Source organism: Stigmatopora nigra, chromosome 14 (assembly GCF_051989575.1).
Source record: "Stigmatopora nigra isolate UIUO_SnigA chromosome 14, RoL_Snig_1.1, whole genome shotgun sequence".
Lineage (NCBI taxonomy): Eukaryota > Metazoa > Chordata > Actinopteri > Syngnathiformes > Syngnathidae > Stigmatopora > Stigmatopora nigra.
The window spans coordinates 11,267,854-11,293,361 of record NC_135521.1 but is presented as its reverse complement, the minus strand read 5'-3'; the positions used below and the strand labels follow the sequence as shown (position 1 = coordinate 11,293,361).

Genomic DNA, 25,508 nt, shown 5'->3' with positions numbered 1-25,508 from the left:
ACCCATTGAGCAGTCTGGTCCCATCCAGTTTGGGTCACAGCTGCACAGCCCAGTGTCGGGAATGAAAGCTCCATGGCCATGGCATTGGTCCGGACACTGAGCCCGTGGCAGCTCACAGTGGAGCCCTCCCCAACCTGGCTTGCAGTGACACTCCCCATTCACACAGATGCCATTGTTGGAACATGTCGGGTCCAGGCAATCAACTAAATGGAGCAGCCAGGAAAATTCAATCAAAATAGCCCAACTATACAAACAAAATTGTCACATCAAAGCTTATGCTTGAAGAATAATTAATAGAATAGGTGATAACAGAAAGATAAATAATGTGAGGCCTTTTATTTTTATCTTTTGAGTTCACCAAAAGAGGAGAATGAAATACAAAAAACGGGCAACTAAAGTGAATGGCACCATCTTTAAATGTGTGTCACAATACAAAAACTACAAGCCATAATAACACATTTTGTGCAAGAATAATATGTGCATGTGATATGCACACAGGAAAATCTTTTATATATCTGTTCCTAAGAAAAACAACACCAATTCCCAACACAAAAGAAAAACAATTTGTCAAATTACCTCCTCTCAAGACCCCCCCCCCCCCCCCATCCTAACCTACCCCTACCCCGCCTCTACCTATCTCTCTCTTTGCTCCATCTTGCTCACTCAGCCTCACCTTGTCCATTTTCTACTCCTCAGCTACTCCTGAGCACCCCCCATCCCTGTGCACACATGCTCACGCATCGCAACCTCTGCCCTCCTTTTGTGTTTGCCTGGCAAAAAAGGCGAATCACGGCTATTGATTTTCATGTCAGCAGCACTCCAGGTAAATTGTTGGAGGTGAGTCTGATGGGATGAATTTCACAAGTGAAACCAGAAGAGAAAAGATCGAATTGAGAATAAGAGCAGTGGGTGATAGTGACCTTTATGGTGGCTTTTGCTCTTGAACTCTCTTGGTGTATCAATCTCCTAAAAAACATTATTCTTTCTCATTCAAAGCCTCCCAATCTTATCAGTATGTATTTGACTACAGCGTTGACTATCTGCCTTACAACTTTTATGCCATTTTCTCCAATTTTGCTCATCCGTCTTTCAGACGGGCAAGAGTGCGGCAGGCTAGTGCTTCTTAACAGAGATCAATAGACGGGATTTAATCGCTTAATAAAATTCTGCAATGTGTTTTGGCTGTAGTACCATTTGTCAACGTTGTGTGTATATATATATATATGGAGGGAAGGGATGCTTGTTCAATGTGAGATCCTGCAATGATGAACTGTCACACTGGTGCTCACTAAAGGGTTGCAGTGGATGTACGATGTGCTTGCTTGGCTCCAAGCAACCATGTTTCGTATAAAATAATCACCCTATGTGAAATTGCAATGGTTGGCTCTAAATCAAGTAGGCTACCACAGAGGGCATAGCCCATCCACAATATTGGCTTGATTTAATTCCATTTCATCTTAAAGTATATATTTTCAAAATATTTAAATAGCTTGATATTGGGGGGAAATAGAGAGAGAGAGAGAGAGAGAGAGAGAGAGAGAGAGAGAGAGAGAGAGAGAGAGAGAAGAGAGGGAAAGAGAGAGAGAAAGAAAGAGAGAGAGAAAGAGAGAGAGAAAGAGAGAGAGAAAGAAAGAGAGAGAGAAAGAGAGAGAGAAAGAGAGAGAGAAGAGAGAGAAAGAGAGTGAGAGAGAAAGAGAGAGAGAGAGAGAGAGAGAAAGAGAGAGAGAAAGGGAGAGACAAAGAGAGAGATAGAAAGTGACAGAGAGAAGGAAAAGGAGGGATAGAAAGTGAGAGAGAAATAAAGAGAGAGAGAGAAATAGAGAGAAAGAGAGAGAGAGTATCGTTAACAAAGGGGAACATTTTCTTATTAAAAAATAAAAACAAAACAAAGAAAAATGTTGCAGTGATTCAATGTGGTTTTCCATATCCTAAATATAAAGTAGCTGTAATGTAAATTCCAAGCCAAATTAATCCTAAACTCTCTTCCAACCTCCTTGATTATCCTGCCATTATCAGAGTATATATAGACCCCGCCTCACCTTCTGCGCAGCTCTGACCCTTGTATCCGATGGTACACACGCAGTTACCATTGGTGCAGCTTCCATGGCCGCTGCAAAGAGGATCAAGGCATTGTGTGACAGGGACATCACATTCAGGTCCTTTCCAGCCACTGTAACATGCACAGGAGCCTTTATCGTATTGGCCATTTCCACTGCAAAGCACTGGACATGCCGCTGGAGGATCACAAAAAAATAAGCAAAAAAAGAAAACAAAAGAAAGCAATTAGCCTCATTTTAAAGAGCCTTTTGTAAGTCACATTGCTCATCAATACACCATTTTTTATCCCGTCTTCATTGTACTGGGAGGAGGCTAAATAGAGTGGTTAAGGAGGGGCGTTGACACAAAAAGTAATTAAAGGTAAGAGGTAACTAAACTATTAATCAAAAGCTGTCTATCTCAGGTGAGAAGAGAGCAAGGGATACATTAGCTTGACGAGCTGCCATTCATCATCAGCCATATTGTCACTGCTCTAGACAGGATTTTTATGACATGACTCTCTTTAGGATGTTTTCCTTTTATTAGACAGTTGTAAAATGGAAGAATACCACAGTTAATGACCGATACCTTTGGAGCAATCCATGCCATGGAATCCTGGGAAGCAATGGCATACACCAGAATTACACTCTCCGTTACCATGGCAATTGCGCGGGCACTCTTGCACGGAATCTGTGAGGAAGAAAGTGTGATATATAGAGGGAGAGAAAACGCGTCATCATCAAAGCATCCATTATGCCGTTGGCACCATTCGCTCTTTGAGATACTACGGTACAAGTTGAGCAAAAGGAGCTCAAAGTCTCACATATCAAAAAGAAATGATTTAATCCTGCAAACGGTCTTTTTTCACCATGTAAAGTCAATGTCTTCATTCCTATGAACGCTGGCCTCTATTTACAATATCGATCTAGAGTAAATAAACATTTACTAATCACTGAACCAATTTATTGTAAGACTTGCAATTGTAATATGAACATTTAAGTCTAAAATATTGGTGCTGTATTCACTTTTGGGCCACCAAATCCTCTGAAAATATGAATTTTTTTGGAACCTATAAAAGTGGCCTTCCCTTCTCTTGTCTTGATCTATTCCTCTAAATTGCCAACCCTTGTCTGCCTCTTGTCCTAATGCCACCTCTCTTCCACTCCTCACATCCTTCCCACCACTTCACACCATAGTGGTTTGCCCCTACCATAATGACTTTCCACCAGCCCCCTCCTCTTTACTCTCCACTCCACTGTGCCCTTGCCACCTTGGCCTCTACTCCTCAACAATGCTCCTTGTGTAAAAGTGGCGACATGAGATGGCAACACTGAATGTGCTCTGCTTGACTCATTCTGCCAGGTTCTCGTAATCATGCCCTAAACACACTAGATAATAATTGCACCCCTTCAAGTCTATCAAACAATTAATTTATATGATTAAAGCAGAATTCAGTGTTTGACAAACAAGTCTACCAAGTCCTTATTCCAAAGATCATGACTTTTTTTCTATTGGGGTTTTATTCATGACTATTTGAAGTAACTGAGTAGTCATCCTTTGTCCTAATGGCATTTGCTTGTAGTAAACATAAGATACTTTGTGTTTGCAAAGTTAAACATTATCATATTTTATTGTAACTATTATTTTTAAATTAATAAAATTTAAGATTAAAAGTTTGGAGCTTTTAGAAATAACTCTTGCTAAAGGTTGTTACAATAATCCTTTAAAATGTATGAATTTCTGAATCATGGCGACATACAATTGAAAAAGTAAGGGCCAGGAATATGAAAAAGAAAAAAAACAAAACATAAATGGAGTTCTTACAAGTAGCAGAGGTACACATTTGTATTCTGTACATATATAGTAAATCTCATGTGTACATATTAGCATTTGAAAAGCTCCACATGAAAGTAGCATTATATAGACATCCACCTACAACTTTACTCTGCTGACTTACCCATGATGTTTGTGCTGAAGGAAACTGTCTCTCTCTCACGACCATCATTGTAAAAGGCCAGATGCCAGGCCCCAGAATCCAAGTACTGGACAAAAACGGCCTCATTAAGGACCACAGTCTGGATGCTCCTCCTTTCTCTTGGAGACTCGACCACGCTCCATTTCTCCTTTCCATCCAAGCGTTCCATGTAATCATACTGCAGGAGAACATGGTAGTAAAGTAAATGTATATGTATCTGTGTGTATATTTGTGTGTGTATATGTACTATTAAAGCTATATACCTGTGCATGTGAAGGGGGAAGGCCTTTACGGATATAGACTCCAAACAGGGCATCTTTGCCCAAAGAAATGTTGAACTTGAGGAACTGGGCTTGACTGAGGTACAGTAGAGACCTCCAAAATACACCTGGTGGGACTTCTTGAGTGGCTCTCCTCCCTACATCAATGTTGCCGGTGTCTATACTACTGTTGCGTCCCACCCATGTACCTGGAACGAGAGGGGAAGAAACTGTGTAATATCGATGGACACTTCAATCATACTACGTTCATTGGAGAAAATTATTAACATTAAACAACATTCATTAATCAGCATTACATAGGAAACGGACCGAATTATTGCTTCCTTAAATCATTGTGTTACGGGTCAATCAGCACCATGGACAGAGATCGTCAGGACCTGGGAGAGGTCGTCACCACCAAGACAGAGGTTGTCAGCACCGGGACAGAGGTTGTCAGCACCAGGGACAGATGTCACAATTCGGTCTATTTCCTATGTAATGCTGATTAATGAATGTTGTTTAATGTCGGCTTTTCTCCAATAAACGTCCGGTCATGGTAATATGCAGTTAAACGCATTCATCAAACATTCCCAACTTATATCAAAATCTGCTTTGTATAGAGTATTTGAATATGATATAAAAATAGTTTAAATCGTCACGTTCATACAGAACTAAATGTAATTCACTGGGAAAAAGGATGCAAGTATGAAATCATTGAATGAAAGCCTTTATCATAGCTTTTAAATAAAATATTTTTTGAAAGGATGGATAGGTAAAGAAAAGCCACAGCAACCTGCAATCAGTTCACACATCTAATAGTGGTGGGTTTGCAGCCCAGAGAGGGAAATTGGTACGGCTATTCAGAAAAGCTAAGAAATAAAAGTGACATGGGTGGGGAGAAAAAAAAAGATGGTCCTTTCAGTATTAGCGAGCTAAGGCACAAAGTGCCTTCCCAAAGTGAAACAGGAAAAATGCACAGGAGTCCTTAAAAGGGTGAGAGACAATGCAGAAAGGTGGTGGTTAGCCTGCTGATATTTTATTTGGCTGATAAACTGCCCGATTGCAGTCCATAACTCTGCAGAGTGGTTAAAAAGCTCTTAGCGATGGCACATCTCGTACGGTGCCATATTTTATGGACATCTTTGAGTTGGTGTGAGCCCAATTGGGTACAAAATTCTATTAGCAACTGACAATGTTATTTAAAAGCCTCAAAGGCAGTGTTGGTGTCCTATAAATTGCTTTAGTCTTTCAATTTGTATAAGCTTAAAAGGATAAAAACAGATTTTAGAGTGTTGGGTTCTTTGAAAATACATTTAGGTAAAAAAATGCTTTGTTATCATACTTAAAATGATAATTTGTCAAAATAGGCTGGTTACTTTTGACATCAGATGTGGTTGAGATCGTGATAAGTACATATATATGTCAATTTCTATTGATAGAGGCTATTTCTAGGTGTAATTATGTGCTGTTGTTCATACCTCTGCCTCCAGAAGGCAGCGTGGCCACATCACTGTTCACTGGCACAGCAGCCCCCAGCCCGTTGTTTAACACCGGACCCTCCGATGGCTTCAGCTGCCATGTCAAACCCAATAGGTTGATTGCTGCACACAAAGAAGATGGCCAAAGAAAAGAGGAGAGTGAGTGCGTGTGTGTGTGTGAGGACAAATGACAAGAACAATGCAGCGTATAGAAAAGTCTAGGATGATAACAGACATGCTTGAAAGCTAATCACGCCATGGAGAAACTCAGCTCTCTAAGTATAGTCTGTCATTTACCCGACAGCTTTAGAAGAATACTGTTTTTATTACGGGGCAGTGAATATCAATTAAAAAAAAATACAATCTGTGAGCTCAGTGGGACATAACCGAATGCATAAATTGAGGGAAGTCTGACAAAATAGACAGCAAGCCTATAAAAAAAGTTTTTTTGTGTTTTTTACGTTTTTTTTTTTACTCTATACTGCAGCACCTTGCAATCGTCTTTCAAGCTGACAGCGCCTTCTGCTTTTATTTGGGACCCTTAACACCGTCTCTCAGAGAACAGGTGACAGATTGCTCTCTGAAGACATCACTCTATGACTCTTTCTCTTGTCCTCCTTTTTCTCCTTCAATGTTCTATTATTGTCTGTAGCGGAAAAAAAAGAATGACGTTTGAATCTCATGCTTTTTAAAGTCCCTTTTCTGTCTTCTTAGTCAGAAATTTTATTTGAGGGATGAACTCCCTGAGTCCAACCATCTCATTTTCAAGAGGTTTCTCATTATATCCATCCTGAATAATAATTGTCTTATCACCATACCAATGAATATCTATCATACTGAGAAAAAGAGAATTCCTGATACATGGAATGTGGAACAAAATACATTTTCAGTATTAGATATAATGAAAGAAATTGCAGCATCTTCAGTTACCATTTAAGAGAAATAAAAATTCAACCTTACACACATCTTAATAATAAAAAATAGCAACAAAGTAGTGCCTAGTCAAGTGCAAAAAATAACTAAATATCCTTTAAATTAGGTTAAGGCATATTGCACATGCCCTCAGTAAATTGCCATACAGTACCTCTAAAAATATTGATTCATAGTACTTAACAGTGCCACAAGCTTATCCGAATTCTAAATTGTTTGTTTGCAGTTTTGTTTTAATATAAGTGAGGTTTTTGTAATGCAAAATATGTGCCCTTGCCTCAGTAAAGGTTGGAAAACACTGGTCTATATAGCATGACACAAAACTTGGATACATAAGGCTATGTTATGTATAATACGGGATTTATGCATGACTCCCAGCCTCAGGTGGCTCGGAGCTATGGGAGTCTGTAACACCTGCATCAGAAACATAGGAATCAATTTTAGTCTTGTCAAATTCTTTCTCCACTTGTCAAGGCTTTGCACACACCAGGAGGAGTGTAAACGTTGCTGAAAAAAATGGATGTAGCTTCAGGATTTGCTCTCAGGGCACACTGATTCTCACTCCACACGTCCCATCGCTACAAGTCTGTTTTTGGTGTCTTTTTTTATTATTCATTCTTCCCTTCTATCCACTCCTCCCAAGCGATGGAAGGTGCTGACACCTGGGCTATATGCCCAGCTTCCACCACTGTCAGCTCTTTTTTATTCTTCCTGGGGGGAGGAGGTTTAGAAGAAGAGGAAGATTGACTAGGAGACGGTGAAGGGGAGTGTCCTCTTTTGTCTCTCCCAAGCCACCTCTTGCCCTCTTCTCTCATCGTATTGACCTTCATTTGTGTCCCATGTTTCCTTTTGGGAGGCTTCTATTTTTTTTTTCTTATCTATATAGTCTGTCCTATCAATAGATAACAAAATCATGTAACTCCATGCACACACACATACGTAGAGATGGTATCACGGGAGGGAAGTCGATGGAAAGATTAGCTGCTGAATCAGATAGGATGTATTCAATACTAAGTCCTTTGTGATGGCGCTTTCAATTTGGGTTATCCCAAGAGCATAAGCAACTAGCATGTGTTTTGCTGAGTAGTGTGTGTTTGTATCTGCGTAAGTGTGTATTGGCGCAAAGGTGACCGATAAGTAGCACTTTTTCTTCTTGGTGATTGGGACAGCAACAGGTTCCTTAGCAACAATATTGTTACTTGGTTACAATACTAAAAATATATATAAATATATATATTTTTTGACCGTTTGTGATTAAATAATGTGTATGAATTTAAATTACATTTTTATTTCAGCACAATGCATTTATTTACTGATTTAAGCGAGCTAAAATGCGACAAAAAGCAATAAACTACTACATTGAAGTAGTGTCTGGGCTAAGGTCGTTTTGTTTGTAGGTATCTGTCACTCATTTTGTCACATGTGCACATGCACCAAAACACACCCACACCAGATCACAGAGAAACTGGTTTAACAAGCAAATGAGTTGGATTAAAAATAGATCAGATGCTTCATGTGTGTCTTTTTTTTCATGTCATCTCAATGCATAATTCAGAGAGGCAAAGTGCTTGCCGGTATCATCTGCTAAAGACAACTACTAAAGCAGCAGTAGACGTGATACTGTGACCGAATAGAAAGAGAAAATGCTGGTGGACAGTGGAATGAAGAAGAAGAAGAAGAAGGGAGAAGAGAAGGAGGTGACTGGTAAACTTGAAGAAGGCCAACGGTCAGGGTCTTCATGAGGAAATCGTGCTACGCTTTGCAAATGTCTGCAGTGAGAAGAAGCAAAAAGGAACAGAGAGAATATGGAAAGACAGCAAGAACTGAGAGAATATTAATGCCCAAATCCCCTGAGGATGAAAAAGAGCAAGAAAACAGGCTGGGGATGATGTTGCAGGAAAAAGAGAAGATGAATAAGGGCCATGCAGATGAAAAGAGGGAAAGGGAGAAGCGGAAAGGGAAGATTTAAGCGACAAATGGCTTCGTATTCATTGACTGGATGGAGAAGAAAATGGTCATGATTCATTGTCTGACAGTAAGTGGTTCACAACATGGGCGATCAGACAGAAATACAATGCCTCTATGTCGCCATTGTGTGTTTGGGAAGTATTTATATGTCCCGGGTAAAAGGATGTAAATTGATTTCTGCATTAGAGGACAATACAGTGGGGGAGCGATAAAAGAAGGTGACTTTTGGTAAGACTTTGTGCCAAAAATCCCATTGCTGGGAAGGAAATCTTGTCTTGCTATCAATTCTCTGAAATATGTTCTGAATTGTCATGTCTCTTTTACTTTCTCCTCTTTGTCTCTCAAGTAAGGGTATCCAATGGAAAAAAACAGCACTACAATTGAAAAAATATATATAATTATGTGTCAATGGTGGTTAATATATTACCACACAAATATGTCCTCTAGTGACAGTGGCATGACATCATGTTCATACTAACAATGCTTCTTCTTTCTTTGGTTTTACTTTTAAGCTAATGCCTTTTGTGTGAAAACTTACTTTTTTGAAGTATTTTTATCCCTAAGGATCTGTTCTTAATACAAAAATATATAAATACAAGCATAGATGTGGGATTGCTTGCCTCTTTTGTACGCACACAGTCGGCTCAATTCTTTCTGCCATCTCCCATAGCCATCCAATGAATGCATATTAACTGTTTTAATTTGCCACTAAATGAACAACTCTGACCTCTATTAGGATGGTAATTGTAGCCGAGACCAGCCCTCCATCCCTTTAATTAGTTTAGGAAGTCTTTCGCCTGCTACCAGTCTAAGAAGTCCTCATCGTCAAGATCATGATTTGTTGGTAATACTAATGCTATATTTTGAGTGGCACTTTCGGAGATGTATTTATTTTAATTCTTTCATCCCTTCATTCATTTTCCTTACCTACACAAGCCCGGGCAGAACATGTTAACTCCACACACTGAGCACCGAACTGGGATTGAACCCTTGACCCCAGAACTGTGAGGCCGATGCATGCACCACTTGTCCACCGAGCCGCCTTTATATATTCATATTAATAAATTTATACTCACTGATGGTGGAATTTGTCATTAACCTGACTTAAGTGTAGGCAGTTTGCATACTCATATACTAATATTAGAAACAGTAATAATAGAAAAATGTTTTCTTGAAAAGTATTTGTTGTAGAAATTGGCTTCTCAACTAATACACAAATAAAAAAAATCTTAAAGAAACATAAGGAATTGGCTTCTCAACTAATACACAAACAAAAAAAAATCTTAAAGAAACATAAGGAACATCAAGAAAATCTTATTCCAATGTGCATGTTCTAATTCAATTGTTCAATTGTTTGTAAAAAACATGGAATATGCAGCAAGGTTAAACTCACTCATTCTCACTTATATTGCTGTCCTACAAAAAGCTTTCTTGGATATCATGTCGCATGAATAAATTAAAGCAAAAGGAGAAATAGACTTGTTAAAGAAATAGATCCCAGAACTAAGCATTAACTATATATTAATGTCATATGCCAACATTTTCTTCTATTAAGGCAATATTTAAATCAATATATTGCACTATGACATTAAACTGAGAGTTTTTTTGTGCTTCTTTAAGCAGAAAACTCCACTTTTTACATCTGTCTGCATTTATCCAAGCCTAATTTAACTTTATTTTAAAACAAAACAGACCAAAAAAACTCAAGTACACCTGACTGAACTTAAATATTTTCTGCTTGGATAAATTGAAATGTTTATACTAAATGACTAGTAGACCACACATACTCAATCACTAACCTTAACATGAAATTGACACACACACAGTGCAACACCGGCAAGACCTTCTCACCCAGCTGATGCAACCTAACTGAAATTGACTGCAACATTAAAAAGTTGCTCAACACAGTGACACCTGCATCACACATCAGACATGGGAAGTCACTCAATCCCGCAACAGAAATAGCTTCCTTATTGCCAATAAGATATTGAGACAGATCCATACAAATGTAGCCGTGCATGCCCAAGACTCATGTACGAGTGTTTGTGTGCACTTTGAGCTAAATGAAGAGATGTGAATCTGAGCGATGTCCTCCTTTCTGAATCCTCATTTCCTGTTCGGATATCTCTACCTTATCCTTCCCGCCCGCCTCCACTTTGTCCATCCTCCACTTTCTCTGTTCCAAATCAACCCATTCTGCCACTTCTCATCCATCCTACTGGTCCTCTCCCTCTCATCGATCTGTATTAGAAACAGGATATGAGGAACTATGCTATCTTATCATAGATCAGAGAGCGAAAGAGAGAGAGAGAGAATGAGTGAGGGGGAATGAAGTATGGCAGATGGGAGAACATGTTTTGGAGGCCAAGAGACAAAATAGGAGAAAGCAATAGAAAATGAGATTCTCACATGTCTCTCTTGTTTCAAACACAAGGCTAGTGGGACATAATTGGACTATCAATTGAGCTCCGATAAGACTCACACTAATGACTAAATGAATGAGAAAATAAATGAATCAAACAAGGTCTTGAATGCTAATGCAAGCAATATGAACATCACCCGGCCATGATGTTAGTCAAGCTACTAATTGAAGGTGTTATGGGTTAAATGCATTAATCAGATCATGTGATCTCACTCAACCTAAATATCTATGAGTAGCTCAAGGATAAACACTAATGTTACAAACCTTTATGCAAACTGTGCCCTTGTATGAGTTGTACAATGGAGATTTATCCTATTTATCCCTCAGGTGCAGATGGTTTAGCACCTTGTGTGAGGGCCTGGCTTTGCCCTTTTTCCTGAACTGGCAGTATGTGGTAAGAGTTGAACCTTTCTCGATGTGACAGACCCTGCTGCTATGGACACCAACTCCACAGTTGATTCTTACAGCCAGGTACCTGCATATCACCATATGCCCAACTGTGTCTTCACCTTTGCAGAAACTCATTGAATGGATGAGAACACACACACATGTCTACTCATTGGTGTTGGCAAGAGCAATACATCCTGACCTCTAGCTGTTCTACCTTGGATAAGCAGAAGGGAGGCACATGTACTGTAGAAGGATAAGTGACTTTAGGGTCAAGAAGTGAAGCTTGAAGTAGATCCATATTGTGAAAACATTCATAAAAGACCAGTTATTTGAACAAGATTATGATATCAAGTAAACAGTACTTTACCATCGCTATAATATTGCGACAAGGTCTCTCAATACAAGGAATTGTTATTCACAAGAACCTTTTTTATGTTCCTCAAACAAAACAGTTTTAAAATGAGATGGCCTCTTTGAAGAAATCTGATTTTAATGAAATGCAATCTTGTTTGTGAGTGCTCTATGCGCACAACGTGGCAGAATGATTGCCTTTTTCCAAACAACTGTTATTCAGCAATCTACAACCAGCAGTCAGGCTACAAGTAAGCAGGGAGCGAATTGTGTATTTTGTAACTGTGATCAGTATTAAACTGCAGTCACAGTACCACCCAAGCCTGGGTATGTGTGTGTGTGGGCCTGTAAACATGTAACATCTGCCATCACCTCCATTTTTGATGTGTGAAAGATCAAGCACATTTCTTTCTCTTCTTTCCTTGTGTTCTTGTTCAAACTGCAAATTGTTCTTCACTTTTGTCATGGTGGCACTGCTGTGTCCTTCACAGTTGCTCCGTCCTTTTTCTGACTCTGTCACACTCCCTCTGTTCTCTACTCGCTGTGATCAATTAAGAAACATTAGTCCCACTGATATTCCTGGCGACATAACCTCAGGAGGCTTCTTTCTCCTTCATCTCTCCTCACTTTCTTCTATCTGCACCTGACTGTCTCCTCACTCCCCAAAAACTAGCTTCCATTACTTCACCGTTTTCTCTGGGAAGACATTTTTGGAGTATATCGTCTTTCCCCAATCGCAGAGTATTTTGCCCCTCACCCTCTTATGGTGCAGACAGTGACATAGCTGCCCCAACCTCACTCCTCTGGGTGTCTTCAGTCATCAATCCTCTTTTCCTTTCCCGCTTAAGTTTTGGCAACATGGTGACATTGACACATCTCCCTTCTTCCCATCTGCCCTCTTTGCTCCAAACTCCATTACACCCATTTCTCGTTTTTTTGCCCTTTTGCCTTACATTGTCGGCAGTGTGCCCTGCACGACGACGGACCCACATCTGCTCACCTGTATCCTAGCAACCTACCTTTCCCTTTAGTGCTGGTGCTTAGAACACTTAAAACAGACAATAGGAAGCACACTTTTCCATTTTAGAATTGACTTAAAGCATGTATGGGGGCACCACACTAAATACAGTGGATTTCTCATCCACAACATTTTGCTAGACAAAGTCGAAATACTGTCAGGCTGTTCACATATTTCAATTTCGCAAAGAATGTCTGAGAAGCTCTGCTTGTGTCCTCAAAAAAAAACTAACCAGAAAGAAAACATGCTTGAGGGCCAATACACTTACATAGTTGTACAATGAGAACCAAGTTACACGTGTTCATCCTGTCGCTTGTGCTTACACAAAAGCGCTCATGCACCAACAAAGAAGAAAAGTGCTTGTTCAGGCGCATGTGTCCTGGTGTAATTTATGAGGGAGGGGGGCCCTGGCCGAGTGCCTCGGAGACATCCTCTTCACGCTGCATGGCTTTGGGCACTCTGTTCAATCCCGCCTGTAAGCACCATGATCTAGATACATGCACACGTGCGCATCACAAAAACAATGTAGAAAATCCCTCTTTTTCCACTAACACTCAATTCATTATTACGGGAACAAAAAGCTAGGTAAACACAACCGTTTCAGGCTTGGCAGCTCTACTAGATTTCTGTTTTGCTCAGACAAAACATCAAAACCATCCCTTTACAACAGATAAAATAGGTTTCCAAATTAAAATGTTACATTACATGACAAATTATAGCCATCTTGACAATTACTATTGTTATTGTTTTGGAATAGTAGCAAAAAATAATTAATGAAACCTGATTTTTCGTACTAGACATGAGCAAATGAAAGTAGTTCTTGTTATTTCAGGCGGGTAACCAATTTATCTAAAACCTCATTAAAATTGCAACACACTCAAATGCATGAAACTCAACCGAGCTATCACAGGAGTGAACACAGAGAGCATCAGACATCCTGGCTTGAGGGCACATTAAGGCATGTAGATAAATAGATTCTACCAGGGAAACGAGAGAAGGGGGTAGTGATCAATCAATTCTTTTCCATGCATGTAGACCCGCATCTGATGGACACTAGAACAAAAAAAACAGCATACTTTCCTGCAATAGTTGTCCATTTGGGTCCTTTCAGATAATCGAAATGTGCATGCAAAACTCCCAGCCCCCCCTGAAATACAATATGTCCAAAAAATGATAAATGATTTGCATTTACAGTATGTGCTAGTTAAGCATAATGGGGGAGCAATTTGAAAGAGGACAGATCCCCCTGGCTACCTCAGCTGCCTAGCTCCATATGTGGTTGTCCACTGTAGTGTGACCGTGAAAGCCCAGGAGAGAAAGGATCTGTCTTAATGCCAGGGGCAAGGGGCCTTGATCTGCTCAGGAGGATTCTCAAGGGCACTCTGTGGGGAGAGGTGAAGTACGCCCACACACACAAGGACTGGCTACATGCACCAATATGACAAAGACACACAAACACATGCACATCCCCACAATCTAAAATGTGCACTGTTTGCACAGTGGCAGTTGACAAATCAAGGCAGGGAGATGAGAAGCTACAGATGGATGGATGGTTTGTAATGTACTGTAGATAGATGAATATTAATAATGTAAGACAATCTAAATAAATGATTTGAAGACGATAAAGAGTGAGGCTGGAGCATGTATTTTTTTGCTGATGTGATGTTTGCAGTGGATTCACCATCCCTCTCTGTTGATTCTTGTTTCTCTATGTTGGAGGTCAAACAAGTGCTTGGTAACACGTCTGCTTGTATAACATAGCAGGAAAACATTCTTTGTTTGATTATTTCCATGTTTTGGATTCTAGTGAATCACGTTAAAAAAAGATGGTATTTATCTATAATAGATTGTAATTAAGAATTCTTTGACTGTCATGACAAAACAATCAAACAAGTTACATGTGTGGAAAGTAAATCATCTGCTTCAAAGCAAACAATGAAATGTTTTTACATGCCTAACATTTTTGAGTCGTGGGGCGTCAAACAGTCCACAATAGAACAGCACACAGTACCACAGCACAGATTGACTGCTATTCAACCCTATTCTATTGTCGTGGATTAGCAAGTAAAAGACCATCTTGGGCTTAGTGTGCACCAACCGGCTGAGCCGCTGTTGGCTTATGGATTCACAAAGGACTTGTTCCCAAGGTAGTGGACATTAAGGATTCCCATGTGAATTATCTGGGCATTACCATTCTACAGAGAAAAGTCGCAAGTCAGCTCAGAATGTGCATGAAAGAAGTTGCTGGGTTTTATATTCACAGTAAGCGAGTATAAGAAATAATTTATGTGATAAAAAATGCATTATATTGTTACATTATATTGTTATTGCCCTTTAATTTGAATTTTTGTACCATTATTTTTAAGTTACACTGTATTTTGTTCTATTTTTAAGGTTGCAACAACTAATCTAATATATAGATGTAGAATTAGGCAGGCCCATTTGGCACGTTGACCTCTCAATCCCGGGGTCAAATATTTGATTCCAGGTTGGTTCTCACTATATGGAGTTTGCAAGTTCTCCCCAGCACCCCTCACAGCCCTTGTGAGTATAAGCGGTTCAGAAAATGAATGAATGTAGATTTTTTTAGATGTTTCACTCTTCAGTTCAGTCTGGATGGCCATCTTAAACAATATCCAACCCTACTAGAAACAGGGCCCCTGTCTTTCAAAAGCAGGAAATTAAACTTCTTTGAAAAATAGTAGTTAAAGAACTCTTACCGATGAAGTAGGACAATAAAATGGCCAGCAGAACAGCTGCAGCAATGGCAGTCACCGCCGCACATTTCCAGCTGCAGTACTTGGACGGCTTCTTTAGTTTGAACGCAGAACGAGAAAAGGTGTTTCTAGGTAGTAAGCGAGGAGGCGGAGAATACACCGTTCCAGAAGTGAGAGGGTAGCCAGGGGAGGAGCTACTGAACAATGGGGTAGTCCCTGACGATGTCTTGAATAAGAAGTGCCTGAAGAAAGAAAAGAAGACATGTAAAATGTTAGTTCCATGATGTGTATGGTGTCACAACAACAGGGTGATTTTTCTAAAAATAAAGTATGTAATGTATGTCGATGCAACTCTAATTGCTCTTGCGTGGAAGAAAAGCGGAGGCGGTAGTTTTGCTAAAAAACACATGAAGGCTCCAAAAGTCGTTTTTTCATGGACGAAGGCTTTTATGTGTTGGAGCGTGTGAACGAATGAGCGGAAAAAATATTTTCACACAATGAGATAGAAGAAAAAAAAACGGTATGTTTGGAGAAAGATTTTTGAAGAAAACATAGATTGAGTTTTTAGACTTGGGTCGTATGTGAGTAGTTATTAGTTCGAAACTTCTCTCCATAGTACATTTTTAGGCATTTCAGAGACTGACTGAATAACTCTAGGGTACAAAATTTCATTGATTATTTGGTTTTCCTCTAATTTCTTTGCTTCACACGACTTAAAGTATATTTCTGAGCCTTTATATATGTACTTTGTATTGCAGCTGTGGACAATATTTGCTTTTCCTTTTCTTTCATTCTCAATACCCGACTGGGGTCAAGGAAACGAGAGAGGACAAAGGAGGAATCGAAACCATCATCTCTTCGCTCATATTACGCATTATCTTCTGCTATTGCTGCACCTGCTCACATAACAAATTCGGCAATCACACGTTTCATTCTCTTCGTTACTCATTTCCATTACTATTTTTTTCTGAAATCCTAAACCAACATACATTATATATCCCTCCATGCTACTACAAAAGAATTTTCTATAAACTCTGGCATATTTCTATCTGGAAAGAAAAAAAATAGATATAGAGAAAAATAAATAACATGAAGAAACTTTCCAGCCAATAAAATACAATTTTTAGTCTTCTACCCTCTCATCATCACATGCCACTGATCGTCGGCTTGCCACCCTGCTGGATTCCTCTCTATTTCTACTTCCATGGTCCTCTTTTTAACTGTCAAGTAAGTTTCAAGACAACAGTGTAAACAGGCTAGAGAAAAAGGCAACAGATAGAAGCTGAAAGAACGCTTGCACAAAGAAACATGAGTTTATTCTCTAGACATAACTGCCTCTCAATGACACATCCATTAATATTAATATGCATGCATCGGCTTCCACCACCCCAAATGTACACACACACACACACACACATGTATCAAGGTCAAGCACAGTGTGCCTTTGCTTCTACTCATTTTCACCCCCTGTGATATTGCTGGCAGAGACAAAACAAAATGCAACTGATTTGTACAACTAAAGGAAATTATCCCTAGGTACGAGTCTGAGTGCTAATGGTTGTCCGTCTCAGTGTGCGCTGTGATTGGCTGGCAACCTATTCAGAGTATCCCCTGCCTCCTGCTAACAGTTGGCTGGGATATGCACCAGCACCCCATCTTGTTACTACCTGATGATAAAGGGTTTGCGAAATGAATGAATGAAAAGGCAAATGCTTGCATTCCATGTAAGACAATCCACAGAATTTTTGTCGTTCTTTACATTGACTGCACGTAGAGAGGCTACTGTGAGCTTAGTGTGAGATAAAAATATGTCTACAAGCTATACTAATTACTACTAGGAATGGGAAGTGTCTAATGTACTCTGGGGAGGTAATTGACATTGATTTATGTAGCAGAGGACCACAGAGGATTTTTATCATAGCGGGCAGCTGGCAATCATAGCTCTGTATCATTAAGCTTGGTTATTTGTGTGTGTGTGCTTGGATCTGTGTGAGCAATTTGGAATTGTCCTCGGTGGTCTAGCATGGAAACGTCACACATAATTAGAGAGAGCTGACAGAGACCCCTCAGCTATACCCTTTCCTCCCGCATGGCTCGAAGTAGCAAGTAACGGCTGCTATATAAACACACATAACGCTCATGCAGACATTCATTCATGAACTGATGTACGTTTAAATGCAAGGACTCCTGCCCACGCACAAATAATCCAAACTGATGTGGGTTTTCTTTTATGAGATTGCCCTGCATGTGCTTGAAAACACTTAATTTGCATCTACATGGAAACAAAATGAGAAGATGAGAGGATGGACAGGGAGCTGAAGATTAGAAGAACGGATGATATATTTTCACTGCCTTTGCAACCCCATTGAGAGGAAAAAAAGGACCTGGACAATTAACCACAGAACAGAGAGCGTGCTGGGTAATTAGCAGGAAGTCAACGCTAGCATTTCCCTTGACTGCAGACGTTTTTGCAATCATGCGCGTGTCTTTATTTGTTTAGTGCACAAACATGTGGTTTATGTGGATATTACTCAGGGAATCGCAATGATCAGAAGACTAAAAAAATCAGAAGTCAACTCTAGATGGAGGCTGATCTGTGTATAAAAAGAAGGGTGTTGCCTGGAGAATTAATTTTATTTCACTTCATTTTCTGAAAACCGCTTTATCTTCACTAGGATCGATCGCGGGATTGATGGGGCCTGTACCAGCTGCATAACTAACGTTATGACGATATAAGTCAAGGCCCCATTTGAAGGAATAAAAAGGGAAGGGGAGTGAAAGCTGCTATGGTGCTAAAGTCAGTGTATTATTCTAAGGTGTTTGTGAATAACAGCAGGAAAAGTGTGAGTGTTAAACCCTTTCATCTGGAAAAGCGTAGGAGTTCAAACACCTCCCGCAATTTATTCCACTCCAGTCATTCCAAAGCTATTATTTTCCTGTTCCATTGTTTGTGTTGTTTGAAGCAAATAACTCTGATGAGCTAAAATCATGACCTTATGCTGAGGGAATAAAGTGACACATTGTTTAGAGATGCACTTAACAGCCTCTGTTTTTTTCTTCTTTGCGGATACATATTTTACTTGATTCCATATCCTCTGCAATTCTTAGGGGTAATGTTTGCCAAATATGTTCTACATTAACACATTTGGTGCTAACCTAGGAGATCAACCTCGTTTCTGACAAATTGTAATCATGGGAGTTATAGTACTGAAACCAATTAATTTTTGCACAGTGCCAAAATACCAGATGACTCATTAGAATGGCTGTATTTTGTCTATTTTTAAAAATATATGTTTTTAATTGTTGTTGAGAAATGTTCCTTTTATTTCCAGACAACAATTCCTGAATGAAATACTCTCCAGAGTGGAATTTAAGCCTCAACTTTAAATAAAATATCAAAACAAAGGTCAGAAGTCCAGTGATTGTACTTTATGAAAAATACTGACAAGGTATTCCTATTATTATTCTGTGCATATTTTCTCTATATTATTATCTTGAATTATCTTCAAATTTGAAGTAGAAAAAAATATTAATTGGCCTATTGTAATCATTTTAAAGTAGCACATTACAACTGCCTGTTTTGTATTGGTTAAATGCCTCATATACTATATTTATATGCAGTCCCATAGAGGCCTGAGCAAGCACATGCTTTGAGTATAAAGCGCAAAACTAAAAACCCATATCAGTTTCTCAAGGGAGGGATGGACTGCAAATCAGGTGTTTTATCACAAAAACACCAATAATGTGAATGTGCGCTCATTTTCAAAGCAATGTTTTTGTAGTCTAGTCCAGAACCACACAATTCTAAATAAATTCAATAGTTTTATCTCACACCAAGAGGAAAAAAACATGTTATGGCATCTACCTAGTTTTCTATTTTATCTTCTCTCTCTCCCACCAAACAATCTCCTTCTTTTTTTTATTTCTTTATGCATTTCTCTCTCCCACCCCAAGCAAAACCTACAGTTAGTTACTCCTTCCTATTTCCTTGGTTCTATCAATCTTGCATTCCCAGGTTATATTTCTTTGCCATAGATCTCTTCCTGCCTAGTCTGTTTCCATCCCTTCCTCCCACTGCCAGTCATCCAGACTCTAGGGTGTTCTGAGGTGATCAATCTTCATCCTCCCGGGGCTGTCACATTATAGGGTCAAGCAAACACATACACACATACATGCACACTATTGCAATGAGTGGATGACAAATGCCAACAGTTACATATGATTCAAATGAGGAAAGTTTGTATTCAGGCAACACAGAAAAGCACTTTGGTACTGATAAACACAGACAAATATAGATGTCCAGTGTCATTTCATTTTTTTTTTCATTCATTTGTTTAAGTAATCGCTATGATAACACAACACCTACTATAATTTTAAAATTGCACCTAATGTTTTAATAATATTTATGTCATGATGACAATAATGATATCTGTAAATTGCCCGTACTGAAAACCATAGCTACATCGGGCTTCCACATGCATCACTACAGACCAAGCATGAAGCTGCGATCAGTGAAGCTGAATTAAACATAGCCAGGCCTCATTAATGTTGCAAAGGGCCGGCACACTGGGGAACACATGCAAAACCATCAGCGTTGGAAGACTCTGTGCCCAGCAGGAGAAACATAACTACAGCTTACAGAGTAAATGCTCAAGAATGCGCATGCAGCAAGTAAGCATATATATATAAATATATATATGCGGCGTCACTCACTCTCAACACATGCCTTATGAACTGCAATGGCCTGGAGGAAGGCCTCACCCCATAAGTGCTTTCGCGCACAGGGAAGAGAACATTTGTAAGACTAAGTGAATGGTTTGCAACTCCTCCTTCTTCTCAGCAGGTATCACAGAGACAGAGTGAAAAATAACGGTAGTGTGCTTAAAGGTGTTATTCCTCATGAACAGGAGGTTGAAGTAAAGATATATATATAAATATAATATATCATTTTTCAAATTTTGTGACTACCAACTCATATTAGTTCTAGCTCTGGTTGGCCGCATTTTTTGTAGATTTTGCAACATTCCTGCCAAAGATTCCCCTAAAACCTCCAGGACCAGCATTACTTCCTCCACAGCATTTATTATTTCTCCCAACAGATCCTTCTAACACCATCACCCTGTGCTGACAGCAATGTTATTTAGCCGCATGTCTCTATGGCCTTTCATTCCCCACTACTATCGATTACTGAGCTCCACTTACTACCATTGGCTTTGGATATCAACATCAGGTAAGGAGATTGATTGTAAAAATAGAGAGAAAGAAAAAAAATGTATGACCTGGTTTCAAGGGGGACATTGCTGTTGAGCACCCAGCTGTCTTGGAGCTGCACGGACTCTGGTGTGGTTGGTCCGTCACCGGATCCTGGAGCTGGAGCATGAATGGGATTACGACCCCCTCTCAGGGTGTTTCTGTTCAAGCTGTTTGCAGACTGGTGCGACAAGGTATGATGGTTGTGTGGTGGGGGTAGCGGAGGCCGTAATTTGGACTGGGTGTGGTGATTGGCCACCCCTGGAAGAAGACAAAACAAATGATTAAAGACAGAAATATACAACAGCTCATAGTGTCATATTTTCAATTGTGAGAAATCAATTGATTCAAATTTAAATCCCAGCAAAACAATAATTACCACTGCATTTTTTTATCTTGGTATATTTTGTTCAATGTTTTAGCAGCACTTTAACTTTACAGTAGAGGTAATGTGTATGCATTTGTTTGTGTGAGCAATATTATAGCACTCAGCATAGAATGCTCTTCCCTCATCCTTGCTCTCAGACTTGGGCGAAACATGTCAGCTAGAATCTAATACTGGCCCTTCCAGCACTGAGCTAATGGACTGTTGAGTGAGAGAGCTGGAAAAACAAACCCAGATGACCCAGACAACAACACCCATTCAAACATCCTATTTCTGTCTGAGGCTGTGTGCATCATAACTATGAGCTTGTATTTTTGTTTCTGCATAGAAATCAATAAAGCAGATACTATACAGTAAGCACAATATATATATATATATATATATATATATATATATATATATATATATATATATATATATATATATATATATATATATATATATATATATATATATATATATATATATATATATATATATATATATATATATATATATATATATATATATATATATATATATATATATATATATATATATATATATATATATATATATATATATATATATATATATATATATATATATATATATATATATATATATATATATATATATATATATATATATATATATATATATATATATATATATATATATATATATATATATATATATATATATATATATATATATATATATATATATATATATATATATATATATATATATATATATATATATATATATATATATATATATATATATATATATTTTTGTTGTTGTTTTGTTTTACATTTATATATATATATATATATATATATATATATATATATATATATATATATATATATATATATATATATATATATATATATATATATATATATATATATATATATATATATACACACACAAATGTCTTACTGACAACTATTACAAACTGTTATTTAATATGACATTAAGATATCTTTGAACTGTCCACATATTCCTTTCTCTATATCGAAGACATTGAATTATAAAATATTCTAGTGGCTCCCTTTGCATGTTACTACTTTACTTATTTCATCCTTTGGCAAGAGCCTTCATACAGTAGATCCACCTTGAAGTGGCATCAAAGAAATCTCTCGCAACACATTCAAATATGATTTCATTTACTCAATATATCCTTGAATTTGATGAGGAAATGCAAAGCAAAAGAATATGAGATTTCTATTGTCTTATTCTCTCCTTCAATATATATTTTTAATAAGTATTCAGGGCAGATACAGGGCAATGGGCTCTCATGTAATTCCCGCTGTTTGGAAGGTGACCTGCTTGAAATACCACAGGGATGGGTGCCACCGACATGGCGTTGTGGAACATATGCTTATGAAAGAAAGGAGAGCGGTAAGGCGGTGGCCTGACCTAATCTTAACAAAATAGACACCACACATCTGTTTGCAGATACAGAAATCCTCATAGGAGAACAAACACACACTTCTTTGCATAAACTCGCTGATGCAAAGTAAAACACTCCAGCATTTGAAAAAACAATACAAAAGATACTCTTAGTTCATACTTATACACAGTGTAGGAAAAATATGAAAATGGGTAGATGGAAGATTTAATCTCTGTTCTATGTAGCATTTTTCATGCATGTAAACATCTAATTTAGCCAGTTCATGCTCAAAATCAACTGCAATATGTTCCACCCAGCCCAGAGTCAGATTGAGACGAAGTAGTTTTAAAAATTGGTGGTAGCCACAATACTGGAAGGCAACTCTAGTTTTGAGGGGGATGATGTATGACAGGGCTCTGGTTAAACATAGTTTAATGGCATTCAAACACATTAAAATTTCACAGTGAAACAGAGCAGTACTATGTTTCTAACTTACAATTGACAGTGTTTATGATTTTAAAAACTAAAATCTGTGACGGAGCCGCAGTTTTATGGAAGCATAATAAAACTCACATTGCTTTTTTAATCAAAATTAGGCAGCCCATTAGACATTGTAATATTTCTCTTTTCAATTTGGCCTACTATTTTTTTCGTTCAAAAAGAAGGAAGGGAACAATGCACTAGATAAAAGACAGTTCCTACAGTTAAGTATACTGAGGATGAATTCTAAGTATTATAAGTGATTGTTTGACTAACTTAGTATTGAAGGAATAACATACATTAATTTACACATTCAAAATGTGTTGCAATGTTATATAAGACATCCAATTAAAAAGCATTACAGCCCTCACACACAAAGGCTAATTGTTTTGTTTTTCTGTCTCTTATTTTTTGAAAGTTGATGAAAAAAATACATGTCCTCTCATTTTAAATATAGTGATCATTGGTGGTGTTAGACAACATTAGTTATGTCTGTAAGAAGGCCAAGAGATATTAATTTTACTTATTTTTCTTCACCTATAACGGAAGTGTAGAAGAGATCACATCAGATATGCCCCCCTTCCCCCCTGCGGAGAAACACACTGCACAAAAAGGGTACAATTCAAGCAAATGACTCCATTAAGATGAAAATAACAGAGCGATCCATTTGAATCGTCCACTTACTTAAATACAGGCTGTAGGTAGGCTAATAGGTTGTTCTACCAGAAATCCCGTTTGACAGAAGATAAAATGTGGTGGGTAAACAGAGCAATTAGGGAACAGCCAGATCTTATTTTATCCCTCTGCCTTATCTCTGTTTCCTCTCTTTCACTCACTGGGTAAACAGCAATTGTGGCAATATTTTCTCAACAATCTCTGTTGGGTTTTCAATCTCAACAAACGTTCAGAGCCTGCCTGACTGCAATGTGGACTGACCCAGCTTATTCCCACCATGTCCCTGGCGCCCAACGAAAAGGACAGTCGCTATAAACCGCAGGGTTCATTTCCGGCTAATCCCTTGAAGTTCATTATATCCTCCAATTCAAAGGAGACTCATTCAGCAGAGGGGCATTAGCCTGCTAACCTGCCTCACTTCTAAATAACACTGTCCTGTGTGTGTATGTGTTTGAGACGGAGTGTGTGTTTGTGAGCGGATTGCCAGCTGGCAAGAGGAACCAGCTGAGACAGTTTATTTTTCAGCCCTGGATAGACAAAGTGTTTATTGACATTTTCTGTGGATAACAGAGAAAAGTTGCTGGGCTCAATGTGCATGTGTGTATGCCTGTGTGTATACGTGTGTGTGTGTGTTTGTGTGTGTTTTGGACAGAAATGCGTATTCAGCAGCTAAGCAGCCTCATTGCAGCTCTGCTGCCCCTCTGCTTCAATGCCTACCCTTTTTCCCCTTTCACTCTGTTTTCAATTTCTTTAGCTCAATTGTTATGTCTCCTGTTCCCATCCTACCTTTGACAAAACAGTAAAGTTTTCAATGCAATGTTTTGCTGAGCCATTAGTCTCTTTACACTCTTCAGTCACATAAAACGTCACAGTTTCTACTAAGTATATTGATACAAAGTAGTTGGTGAAAACAATAATAAGAATGAAATGCCATTATTGTGGATGTTCAACTTTTGCCATGAATTTGACTGTTTTAATGTCCAATATTGCAATATTTTAAAGAGTTCATGCCATTGTTATGAACTTTTTAATGGTTGGTTGACTTTCACCATCCAATGATAAATAGTTTGTACTTTGTAATTTGAACAGTACAGCGTGAAACAATTTAGTTTGATTATATACATTCCTTTGCACAATGACACTAAAACATGAAAATGCACGCCTCTGCCTTGGAGAGTCATCTCTGTCTAATTAGAAGGTAATAATACGCTAGAGAAGAGTAATCACGATCATCCAAAAACAAACCATGAGCACAGATGTGTGTCTTTCACCCACACTCATATATTTGCATATGAACACACACACACACATGCCATTAAAGCAATGTTACCTTAACATAAGCATTATTAGAAAAGACAACATTCATACACATGTTCTTGCTTTTCCTTTGTTTCTGTCATTTTTTTTCTCCAACAAAGCAATTAAAAATTTATCACATTAGCAATGACTTGAGTTGACTTCCCTGGCGGCAGTAAGCTAGTCACTTTAAGTCTAAAAATAGCCAAGCTTTCCCCCCATGCATAATGAATGGCTAGAGACAGCACTAACGTTAGCTCTTTCCTGGAGTGCTCAGCTATGCTCCGTTTGGCCGTCTCAGCTCTCCTGGCGTTTTGGGGAAATGTTCCCAGACATGTGCTCTGAGCCAGATATTATTCCCACATAAACATTCGCAAACCCAATTCCCATCCAATCCACGGTAACTGTGTTCCATTGCATTCTCCGTCATGCTTGACTAAAAAAAACACAAGACATGTCTGTCCACCTGTTAGGTTTGCTAATAGCAGACTACTT

The 25,508-nt window shown here is 38.5% G+C and overlaps 1 protein-coding gene across 4 annotated transcripts in view; it reads right to left on the bottom strand.

The window, feature by feature from the left end:
* tenm2a (teneurin transmembrane protein 2a) overlaps positions 1-25,508 on the bottom strand; it is a 150,464-nt gene that overhangs the window by 24,824 nt on the left and 100,132 nt on the right. For all 4 annotated transcript variants that reach the window (XM_077732259.1, XM_077732258.1, XM_077732260.1 and 1 more), the window contains 8 exons: positions 20,826-21,057; positions 15,550-15,788; positions 5,751-5,873; positions 4,276-4,481; positions 3,995-4,190; positions 2,626-2,727; positions 2,040-2,234; positions 3-203 (listed from right to left, as the gene is read on the bottom strand). In XM_077732259.1, coding sequence (XP_077588385.1) covers positions 3-203; positions 2,040-2,234; positions 2,626-2,727; positions 3,995-4,190; positions 4,276-4,481; positions 5,751-5,873; positions 15,550-15,788; positions 20,826-21,057 — 1,494 coding nt within the window. The remainder of the gene's footprint in view (positions 1-2; positions 204-2,039; positions 2,235-2,625; positions 2,728-3,994; positions 4,191-4,275; positions 4,482-5,750; positions 5,874-15,549; positions 15,789-20,825; positions 21,058-25,508) is intronic.